The 12,764-nt window shown below is 33.5% G+C and overlaps 1 protein-coding gene across 2 annotated transcripts in view; it reads right to left on the bottom strand.

Annotated features, from left to right (window-relative positions):
- The window catches only part of LOC124364520 (neutral alpha-glucosidase AB), a 61,998-nt gene that overhangs the window by 24,211 nt on the left and 25,023 nt on the right, over positions 1-12,764 (bottom strand). For both annotated transcript variants that reach the window (XM_046820070.1, XM_046820069.1), the window contains 4 exons: positions 10,216-10,345; positions 6,530-6,649; positions 3,984-4,123; positions 1,037-1,224 (listed from right to left, as the gene is read on the bottom strand). In XM_046820070.1, the coding sequence (XP_046676026.1) occupies positions 1,037-1,224; positions 3,984-4,123; positions 6,530-6,649; positions 10,216-10,345 (578 nt within the window). The remainder of the gene's footprint in view (positions 1-1,036; positions 1,225-3,983; positions 4,124-6,529; positions 6,650-10,215; positions 10,346-12,764) is intronic.

Here is a 12,764-nt window from a genome sequence, read left to right as displayed (position 1 = left end):
TTCGAAGGACCAATAAATTGTCTAATATAAAACTCATACTTCGATAGCTGAGCAGATGGAGTCCATACGTTGATTTTCTAAGAATAACTATTAGTCGAATGGGATAAATAAAAATACGAAATGAGCTCACAAAACATAGTATTCGAAAAAAAGGCACACAATTAAATCAAGAATACAGGTGTTAAAATGACTTTCGTTTTCTATTAAAAATGTCCAAAATGTCCGAATTAGTTGAGGCTTTTTAAATCTTGGTTGAGAAGAAAATTGTCTTTAGTTGCCAAGGACCATGATAAGAATGATGAAACACTGTTACCTTGCACCGTCCATTGTCTGATACCTCGACACAAATGAAGTTGGGTTGATTGCAGTTCGACCTGGGTTGCTTCCAAGGAACGTTGTACTGGTGGAGTCCTTGTTGATGGATGAAGATTCCACCTTCACTTGACACTGTTTTCGGTTCACTCACGAACGCTGAGACAAAGTTACTTTTGGCTTGTTAACAAAATAATGTCCGGCAAGGGGACTGCTAATTGCCATAGAATGGCTTACGGTTCACAAAAGACAAGACAAGGGGGCACAGCCCGAACTTAGTTAAAGCTGGTGTTGACGTTCAACCTAGCTGTACGGAGTCTTTAGAAGAACTGGAGAGATGCCTCGGGGGGCTTTTCTTGTCTGCGTCCTGGACGCCTGATTGGTCGACAGAAGTCACCTCATACCACGTGACTATCGGACCACTATAGATTTGGAATGCAGGTGGGTGTGTGTGTGTGTACAAAGATAAGTGAAAATAGATGGCTTATAATTAAAATGGTATCGAACAACGGTGGGCAAAGAGCAGTTCTAAATAACATACAAAATTTTGACTATTAGTAAAAAAAACTATATTAATGCGTATAATTTGATTAATTATTATAACTAAATATGAAAACCTAACAATTTGTATCATAAACTGATTATATAATCCAGGGGCTTAATAAATTAAAAGATAAGACCCAAGTGAGCTTATACTTCTACCACAAAGAAAAATTTACAGTACCTTCGTAATCATTGCCATCTTTGTTTTTGGTGTAGTAGCCCTTGGCCTCCAGGTCGCTGTGTACAAAGTAGCCACCATCCCGCTTGATATGGGGGTCGACAATGACCACAAGCTTGCGCCCTACAGCAGTCAGGTTGTTCTGCATGTCCAGGGGCTTGGAAAACTTGTAGTTGTCCCATGTGAAGTATCTATACAAATAATTTTTAGTAGGACTATAATTATGTATACACACACACGCACACATATATATATATATATATTACTAATCAAGAAAATAACTATTTATATCATAATTTTTTTCTCAATAACCCGTAAAATTACTTAGATAACTAAGGATTATTTCATTTATATAATTATGTAAAAAGACTTTAACCCATTAACCACTTATTACGATAACTATTTTTTTTTTTTTTATTATTATTATTAAGATATTGCATTCTAATAGTTTGTTTCTGTTTTCTCAAAAATTAGATTACATTCTAGCCTGTTTCATTGGCTACAAAACAGTAGTTCAGTAAACCAAATCATAATAGTATTTTAATTTTTATGAGTTTTACCAAACCCTTGTGTGCTTTTTGCGTGTTTTCTAGGATTTGTGTAAGGAGAACACAAATGTCGCATTTAAAAAAAATCTACATAAAAATAACTATGTTTTTGCTACAAAAATGTCTTGCTTACAAAATGTACAAAAAATTCAAATTTATAAAAATTATTCTCAAAACAAAAAAAAACTTATATACTTACAGTTGCTTACTAATTAATTATATTAAAGCCTTTTTTATTAGCTAAAAAGCAATAGCTCAGTCTACCAATTAGCAATAAAATTGAATTTTTTATGGCAGATTTGCTAAACTCTTGCATTATTTCCATATTTAAAAGGATTTGTACAAGGATGTTAAGTGCAAGAATATTGAGTGGCTAATTGGTTGATAGTAACAAACTGGGAAAATTAGTTTAACTACATTAAATCCTCCATGGAAAACCACGAATAAATTTGCATAACTGGATCATTCTGTTATGCATGATTTATTCACATCCATATGCCAAGAATGCCTGGCCAAAGCTTTTTTATATATTTTTTGGAAAAACTGAACATACTGATTTATACTTTTGATAACTTTAGCTATTGCAGTATATGTTGAAATGTTCACATATTTGTTACATTAATCTCATGCTATTATTTTACATGAACAATAATTTAATTAGCATTAAAACAGTGATAAATGTAAACTAAAAATTGTAGAATGTACAATTAATCCAAATTCCTCATTTTAGTCACCTTATTCAATTTTCTTCAGCCAGAATATTTAGTCCTCCAGTTCCTGATGATTAAGTAGCACCAATCATAAACCTGCCTTCAAATTCTATTTAGGACTGAAGAGAGCCCTGTATCACTGCTCTAACATTTTTACTAGTAGAGGATTTTTAAATTTTGTCAATAGATTATACCTTATATAAGCCAGTTGTGCAGGCAGCCATCTTGGTTTTAACCAAATAAGTTCAATGTTAATCATCAAACACTTTTATCACAAATAATTTTTATTGTAGGAATAATCTTTCATATTATTGTAAAGATATGATTATTAATGCTTTTTAGGTTTTTGGATCAAAGTCATCTTCTGACAGTTCCTGGACTAAATGAATTTTATATGGTTTGTAATGGTTCTAATGCAAAACTCTAAGGACCGATCTTTTAGATATACCAACAGTTTGAGAGATCGAAGTCGTTGAAACATGAGGATCTTCCACTACAGATTGTAAAACATCCAATGAAAGATCCTCGTTTAAAGCTGATCTTGGCCTTCCAGGTTTGGGACGGTTTTCAACACTGCCAGTTTCTTCAAAACGTTGAACCGTTTTATAAACAACAGATTTTGATTCACGGCTGTGATCTGGGAAGGTGTTGTTAAACCAATTTTTTACCTATTCGTAAGATCTAATTCTATCGCCAAAACCTCACATCATTAATAAAGTAATACACCACTTTCACTTAGCTCCATTGTCATTGGAAACAATTCTTGACTTGAAGAAGACTTGCACAATACTGAAGGACTGCTGGGTTACAACTAGATGTCAAAGTCAAAGGGCAACTGATAAGGCTTAAGTCAGGGGTTTCCCAAAACAAGTAAGATCAGGTTTTTAGGTTTTTCAATATTATTATTGAATTTACTAAGAAAAATTTTAATTTTTCTACTTTATCTTTTAATTATTAAAAGAGTATATACTTCAAAAAAAAAACTTTTAAAATTTTAGATGCGAACTAATTGTATCTTTAAATGTACACCTCCCATAACCATACAACAAAAACAGTAAAGACAATGAAGTGTTTGATGTTTAACATCGTCCTTATAGGTAAAACTCAAGATTGTTTCACTACAGCTTTAAAAATTTTATTTAATGTTGAAATACATTTAAACCCACAGTCAAAGGTACCTTTATTTTCATTCTCTATAGTCAAATTAGTCATTATTTTACATAATTTTCCAAGTAATTTATAATTATAATACTTCTTTATTTCAAATTAATATGATTATCTTATTTGTAAATAAATATCACATTATGACCAAGAATAGTGCAAGAACTTAGTTGTGTAGAAATTTCATACCAAACCAATTCAAATCAGATTTACAGTCTACTAAATCATTTTTTTCACATTAGATATAATGTGGTTACACAAGAACTTATCAGTGTGAGCTTTACTCTTGCTGATGACAGAGTTGTACGATTAACCACTTCATCTCTGTTCGATCAGCGAAACAGTGCAAGTTACATTTAATATTACACAACAAATCAGCAGAATCATATTATTACACTTTTATCACTGAGGTTCACTGCTATTGATATTAAGTAATATTCTGCTTAGTTAACATAACTGGATAAGATGAAGTATAACATTAACTTATTTTTTTAAGTTAAACAATTAATATGAGGTGGATCTAAAACGTACTTCTTGTTATCAGTGTGTTCGATGTCCAACCACATGACGTCCATGGGCAGGTCGTAGTGGTCGAAACCTCTATTCACCATGTCTACATCCTCTTGATCATTGTAGTTCCAACGACATTGGTGGTAACCCAGAGCAAAATACTGCAAACATTTATTAAATTCAGATGACACATTCAATAAACTGTGTTTCTGTTAGCACTACATAGACAAATGTGGAGTTAAAGAGTTTCCGGGATTGATCAATTATACTTTACTGAAAATATTACACACAATGATTATACCTTATTTCCCTCATAGCACGATCAACCTGTGTCCACAAACTTGTTCCACCATTGATAAAACTATTCAAGAAACTCTTGGAATCAATTTTTTCAAAAGATTCTTTAGTTGGATTGCCACATTTTCCATCGCTTACTTTATCTGAGTCAACACAAAACTGTCCTTCCAGTCTCACTTTTAACTTGAGAAAAAGGTAAAACTATGCTAGTTACTATGTCAGAAGAGTGTTCCATCACATTGTGAAATTGCTTAGCAAATGTACTGTCTCACAAGCAAGACACTAATGTGGTGGAGCATGGCAAAAAACAAAAACAATCCTTGTAGGCCATTTTTCTGAGAGTTTTCTTCTGATGGCATCTCAAAGCCATTTTTGAGAATCTTCATATAGAGTTCTTTTTAACAAATTTGCTTCACAAACACTCTGCTACGATCCCCACGTTTCTGTGCCATTCTGCTACGTTCCAGGTCCCAAGTTGGCTGTGCAATTTTGCTACGTTCCAGGCCCCTGTTTGTTGTCCCAATTTTCTCACAATAGGTATTCAAAGTGTGCTGCCCCTCATTGGTTATGCAACTTGCTTCGTGTTGGCTAACTCATATTATTCCAAGTTGATATTTAAATAACGATCAAACTTCAATGTCTGTGGTGTTGTTGAAAGTGTAGTTTGTATTAATGAAAGTAGGCTACACGTTATATATATATATATATATATATATATATATATATATATATATATACTAGGTCTATATTATCTCAGGTTTTTTTAAGTAGGTTGAATAATGGTTCAAACTTAATATTACTCTGTTGAAAGTTCTGATCAATATGATTGTTTATATCATAATAAAGTTCACAAAATATTCACTGTTCTTATCAATCACTTTGAATCAAATAAGTTTTGAAAGTAATATTCTTTAATTTAAAGCTTATTATCTTACTTACCACATTTCTTTGTAGATGGGATACTCAATGAAAGACAAAGCAAATGACTTTGACGTCAATTTATTTTATATTATACTGTCTAATTCTACTCACTTTGCTTTGATTTTTGTTCACTAACACAACATCCCATCCCTAATTACAACTTCAATGCACTATTGTACAGTTTCAAATTTCATCTATACGAGTAGACGTCCTTACTGCTTCAAGTCCAGACAGAGAAGAAGGATTCTCAGTATAAAACTACGCATACCGGTTCACACAATGTTCATCCCCTCTCCCGTTCAAATCAGCGTCTTCACGATTGAATATAATTTGATTCTTTTCTTATAATTGTCGAAATTTATCACGTTCACTATAATTGATAAATTTAAGTCTTTCTATTTTCTTTTATTATTTTTCTAAAGCTTTTTTATTTAAATTTTTAGCAACATGTGCTTTCTGACGTCATCAATACGCAAGTCATTTTATCCCACAATTGGCTTTTCTGCGTAGTTTTATTTAGTACTTTTGTAAAACATGAATTTTGGTTATGTATAACTCATTTTAATTAATTAAATTTATTCCCGTATAAAGTTTAATATATTTCTCCGTTATTAATTAAATAAATCTCAATTCCGACAACATGTGATTCACTGACGTCACAGTCTGCCAATTCCCCGCGAATATTCAAATGTTGTAATTTGACCTGTCACAACTCATAATCAATCAGGCTCTGATAATCAAAAACAGATCTCTGACATCATTTTCCATCAACTTTTGTATAAGTGGAATATTTCCTTCCTTGGTTGTTTTTCCTCTATTTAGATTAATGTTTACAAATAACTGTTACAATAATTTTTTTTAAGATATTGCCATCTCCGTCAGCTATTCTCATACCTGATAAATTTCCTTTTTCTGTGTTGAGATACCTCTCCTAACATCATCTTTGATGTTTGTGAGACCTACACAAAAGTTTTATGACACTATTACACTGCATGTTTTTTTTTTTTATTATTTTATTGAAGCTTCTTTATATACTTCTCCAGCAATGGAGACTTTTCAAGCCGAACACAAAATTTGATATTGCCAAGTTGCTCTATAGATTTAATTCAAATTCAAACAAATAAACACAGCGCCTTGACAAAAACTACCAAGTGGTTGTAACAGGAGAACAGAATGTCAAACACGGCTAGCATTGTCACCAGCAGTGCTGCCAACCGCGAGGGAAAATTTCTATTTCAGTCAACTTCTGCCTATATAGAATATAATTCTGGAAACTTTCTGACTCCACCTAATATATTGAGAACATTCAATAAGCTAGTATAATGTAACAATGATCTTCAGCTACTCACGGGTGGTAGTGGAGCAGTTCCTGTGAGTCCTGAGTATTGCCTGAACACATCGTGAGGTGTAGGCCCCATCATGAAGAACACGTCGATGATGCCGCTCTCAGACATGAAGTGCACATCTACCTGATTATGTAACAAAACATATGCTTGGATTGTATTAGTTTTTCCAACTGATATGCCTAGTACAAAAATTATAAACACTTTGCTTCATTGTACCGATAATAATTGTTGTACTTTTAATTATCACTGTATGAATATCTGTCATTACTTTTTTCATTATTTATCTTGTTGATGTTTCGTTAATAATACTGTCATAGAATTAAAACAGAATATACACAAGAATAACCTTTACTTCAGGCTTTTATTTACGACAAGTCAACACAATTAATAGTAAAGAAACAAATGACACATGACAATAATAATTTTAATTCAACATGTAACAAGTGACAACAACAAACTCATATAAACTGTCAACTAGATATACTATCATAATTGTAATTAATTTGTTTGTATTTATATAATGCTATTGTAAAACTTGGTCTTGCTGCTTAGTTTTTAATTATAATTACTTCCACCCACGTGCAAGATTTTTTTTTTCTTCTTGGGTGCCAGACATTTTTCGAGGTTACTTTACAAAAAGTACCAAGGTACATATATGCCCTATGCTGTATCAAGAAGATCCAGGCCAAACTTTACTTTTTAACAGCTGCCCACATTAAATGTTATAACTTTGTTAATTTTGGACTAAAATACTTGATTAAAAGAAATCCCTTTAATAAAAATATACTTTGAACTAATTATGAAATTATTTATATTGCTTATTTTATTATAATTCATAAACAAATGACATATACACATATTTACATAACAAAACACTAATACAAAAACTCAACACTTAGGCCTGGCGAATTTGTAAAATTTTACTTCACTTGACATTTAGGTACTTGGGTATTATCCGAGGCCACTATGTTTGGAAGAGTTTTACATTACATATCGGGGACCTAGAAAAAATAAATTATTAAAAAGAGCAGACTTTACTTGAATTTGAAATTTACAAGTCATTATGAGAATCCATTCTTGTTTTCTGCCGAACAATAGTGTTGTTTTAGTATTCACTGTAAAATAATCTTTCTGAAAAGCACTTTATGTAATGTTAATGAACTAAATATTGACCAAACAAACACTAAATACAAGTGGCATTGAATGTCAGCCTATACTTCTTGGCAACATTATGAATCAGTCAACTTTCGTCTGTAGCCTGTCTTTGTTATAGTGCGATTATGTACTTTTATTTACAAAGTAGTGTTAATTGAGTTCTTTAAAGTAAATTAAGTAAAATAAAACGTAATAAATCACCAATAAGTGAGAAAACTGTTTTTTGACTGTTACAAGAGGAGGACGAGTGTGATTGAAAAGTTGGTACTTTGGTATTATACGGAAGCCTCTATTTTTTAACTTTTCTTACCAGGGTCCTAAAAGACCACATTATTATAAATAACAGACGCCACACAAAGTAGTCAAGTGAAGATAGATTTGGTGATTTGGAAAAATATTGTTCAAACACTGTGGACATGCAGGCCACAGTGTGGGGAGGTGCTCCATCCTACAGGAACCAAACTTCATTATAGTTGTTGGTTGCTACTTGGATAGCTGGAAAAACCTGATTTTGTAACATTTCCTGTAACATTGTATACCTCAGCATTAAGGTTTCCATTGATAAAAAAGAGCCCCACAAACTGATCCCTCAAAATGCCAAGCCAAATTTTAATTTTTCGAGGTGCTGGGTATTTTGCTATCTCATCCAATGAGGGTTAACATCAGCCAAAAAACGAGCATTGTCTGTTAAATGTTACCGTTTAACATGAAAGTTGATTCATCTGAAAACAACGTTGTTTAATCTAATTATATTATTATCAATGTTCCGCATCATTATTTCACAAAATTCTATTCGAAGATCAAAATTGCCCTCACTTAGCTCATGAACTAAACAAAATAACCACTGTCATGTAAAACTTTACAAACTGATGTTTGATATATATACCTAATACTTGAGAAACATTTCTTGTTGCAGCATGAGGATCTTCTACAATAGAATGTAAAACGTCAAGTGACAATGCTTCATTTGTAGCTGATTTTGGTCGTCCAAGTATGGGGCGGTCTTTAACGCTGCATGTTTCCTGGAAACATTGGATTGTTTTTTGAACTCCTGATTTATATACAGGGTTTCGATTGGGATATTAAATAAATTCCTCACTTCATCATAAGATCTCATCCGGTCTCTGTAACCTCGCATCATCAGGATCATAATATGCTCTTGTTCACTTAAACACTATATCAACGTAAGTATCACAAAAACACGTCTGAATTTTGTTAATTCCAACCAAAACAAAAACATAATACTGGACTTCCTCAAAACTGATAAGATAAGAAAAGCCTGCCCTGCAGCAGGTAATAACTGTAAAAAAGGTTTGAGTTTGTAAGGAAAGTGGTTGTCTATTGAAGTTATTTACCTTTTGAATATGGATGTTCATGGATGTTTATGGATGTTCATATTGCCTCAATTAACTTTCAATTAATTTCAATGAGCTGCCATTTTGTACTGGGTTGAGATAGAAAGCTCTAGTTTCCACTGTTCTTCTTTTTTTATCAAGGCATTTCAATTGAGATGTCATTTGATGGGTCTTTACATTTACGGCATAGCTACATGGGGGGGAACTGCCTCTTCTAACCTAGAAAAGGTCCTTATCCGACAAAAAAAAAGCGGTCAGACACCTAACAGGACTTGGCTACCGGGACAGCTGCAGAACGGCCTTTGTTGAGCTGAAAATTCTTACCGTTGTGGCAATCTACATACAAGAAGTCATCCTCCACACAATCTCAACTTCGCAGCTCAGAAATCAAGATGTCCACAAGTACGGAACAAGGAGCTCTACAGACTTTGTCCTGCCACCCCACCACTTGACACTCTACAGCAAGAAACCCACTTACGCCGGAGCCAAGTTGTTCAACCTATTGCCAGATGACATGAAGAACCACAACCCCCAACAGCTGAAGCGGCATCTAAAGGACTGGCTGCTGAAAAGACCTTTCTACTCCATAGAAGAATATTTAAGATGGAAGGACTTCCCAGACTATACCTGACTTCGTTCCACAGCCCACGGACGATACTATACTACTTTATCATTTCTCTGTAACAGTTGTGACGCCATGCTGATCTCCAAGATTATGCAAAAATAAAGATATTGTCTATTGTCTATTTAAGAGGTTTCAGCCTCCTTCCCAAAATCCCATTATGGGGAAACGGGCAAAGTTGTGACACTTCTACTTCCTAGAAAGGTGTCACGAGTTCCATCCCTCCATGTTTCTCCATTAAAAACTAAACAGAGTTTATCCATACTTTTGACTCACACTGTATGTCTATAAGAATCTGTGTATGTTATTATATCAAAATGTTTATTATGATAAGAATGGTTTGTAATAATTGGCTGGCTGATCCTACCGGCCAGATTTGCAGTAATGGAAATAAAATGAAAACATTTAATGTGTTATATTTTAGTTACAAATAACTCAAAAATCAGTATCAAATTCAGAACCAAGAACTAAGATTACAATTTTGGTATTTTTAACGGAATGTATAAAAAAGTTTTTTATTAATGGTTTTATTACAACTTGTTCTTGTAAATTATTACCTGAGGTTTCTTATTGCTGCCTGAGACAAAGTTGACGATGGAGGATACCACATTGTTGTCAGAGTTACTGGCCACGTCCACCCAAGTCTCAGCAGTGTTGAGCCAGAACACTCCAGCACTTTGAGAGGTGCTATAACAGACACAATATATTTGTGTTTAGTTGACGATGGAGGATACCACATTGTTGTCAGTGTTACTTGCCACGCCCACCCAGGTCTCATCAGTGTTGAGCCAGAACACTCCAGCACTTTGAGAGGTGCTATAACAGACACAATATATTTGTGTTTAGTTGACGATGGAGGATACCACATTGTTGTCAGTGTTACTTGCCACGTCCACCCAGGTCTCATCAGTGTTGAGCCAGAACACTCCAGCACTTTGAGAGGTGCTATAACAGACACAATATATTTGTGTTTATAGTTGAAGATGGAGGATACCACATTGTTGTCAGTGTTACTGGCCACGTCCACCCAGGTCTCATCAGTGTTGAGCTAGAACACTCCAGCACTTTGAGAGGTGCTATAACAGACACAATATATTTGTGTTTATAGTTGAAGATGGAGGATACCACATTGTTGTCAGTGTTACTGGCCACGTCCACCCAGGTCTCATCAGTGTTGAGCCAGAACACTCCAGCACTTTGAGAGGTGCTATAACAGACACAATATATTTGTGTTTATAGTTGAAGATGGAGGATACCACATTGTTGTCAGTGTTACTGGCCACGTCCACCCAGGTCTCATCAGTGTTGAGCCAGAACACTCCAGCACTTTGAGAGGTGCTATAACAGACACAATATATTTGTGTTTATAGTTGAAGATGGAGGATACCACATTGTTGTCAGTGTTACTGGCCACGTCCACCCAGGTCTCATCAGTGTTGAGCCAGAACACTCCAGCACTTTGAGAGGTGCTATAACAGACACAATATATTTGTGTTTATAGTTGAAGATGGAGGATACCACATTGTTGTCAGAGTTACTGGCCACGTCCACCCAGGTCTCATCAGTGTTGAGCCAGAACACTCCAGCACTTTGAGAGGTGCTATAACAGACACAATATTCTTTTGCTATAATACAATTGCTTAGTAGATCACATAGATTCAACGTGCAAAAGGCTAATTAGCTATTAGGAATAACAGCTAGATCTTCCCGTATTTTTGATAACCTGCATATTCAGAAGTAAAGCACCTTTTATTACTTTTATTAGGGTAATGTTTTGTTATTTGGGCTTTATCACTATCTGTCCTAGTGGTGAAAAGCCAATTTACATTGTGTAGCATATAACCTGGTTTCCTTTATATGAACAGAGGATTCTTCTAAGAAAGATATCAATCATCAGCAGTGCTAGTTTTGGTGGAGGTGAAATTGAAGTGTATGGAAAGGGTTAAAATCTGAAACGATAATTTTTCATATTATACACATAAATCACTTTCAGCTACCCACATACAGAGAAGCTAAGTGATGGGTTTCAGTCTCTTTATCTAGTTATCTGACGGTAATATAAACATTATTTATGTCTCTGATATTTGATTTTAAGCGTGTCAATCTAAGAAAAATATGATGCAGGGAAAAATTATTGTTTGATATTTATCTTTCTTGATACCCTCCCATTTCGTTCTTTGCCAACACTACCATGTGGCTGATGATTGATTTCTTTATTATTAGGAGAAATCCCTCTATTGGTTTTAAGAAACATTATGTATTATGCTAATACAATGTAAATTGTTAATCAATCACAAAAATGTCAATAACAGTCATTTTTAGACTTACATTGTATGATTAATTTTATGTTTTACCTAAACAGTTGATTTCAATACTGTGTGCAGTGAAATATCAGTCAGGTCTACCAAGTATCTGAAGATTAGAGTTAAAGTTCCCTTCACACAGCCATACAAAAACTAGTTTTTAGGAATTATTTGATGAAAACCACAAGAAACGTATAACAAAAGAAAAGTATGGTATCTTTGAAATCATTAAAAATCTATATTTTTTTGATTAAGTAAAAAATTAATGTTGTATTTTTTTTTAAATAGACTCAAACTTACACCTCCTGCTTGCTGGTCTTGGATTTTTTTTAAATTATAACATTTTAAAACTAAAAGAAATTTCATGCACGTAAAAAAAACATTTTAATGTAGGTACTAATTAGAAAGCTGTGACAGTTTGAAATTTTAGACCAAAATCAGTTTTTTGAGCTCAGCAAGTGAACGGCGCAACCAATAATCAACTTCACCACATTAATTTGTTGGTCTTATTATTATGCAAAACTTTGTCAATTTAATGTTTGCTGTATCTGTTATAGTTTCCAAAATCCCTTCAGTGGGCATAAAATTTGGAACCAACTATATATATCTATAAAATAATAGTTTTAGATACTTAAAATCACTGTAAAATGTCAAGAAATTCTTTAATAATAAGATGGATAGATAATAGTATGAAAGTACTTTAATGGTTAATCTACAAATATTAAAAACTACTTTTATTTTGAATCGAACCAAGTCAAAGTCTCAATCTAAAATATAATCATAGAGAAACTTGAACTAACTTT

Source organism: Homalodisca vitripennis, chromosome 6 (genome assembly GCF_021130785.1).
Source record: "Homalodisca vitripennis isolate AUS2020 chromosome 6, UT_GWSS_2.1, whole genome shotgun sequence".
Lineage (NCBI taxonomy): Eukaryota > Metazoa > Arthropoda > Insecta > Hemiptera > Cicadellidae > Homalodisca > Homalodisca vitripennis.
Note: the sequence above shows the minus strand (reverse complement) of the source record. Positions and strands in the feature narration are given on the sequence as shown.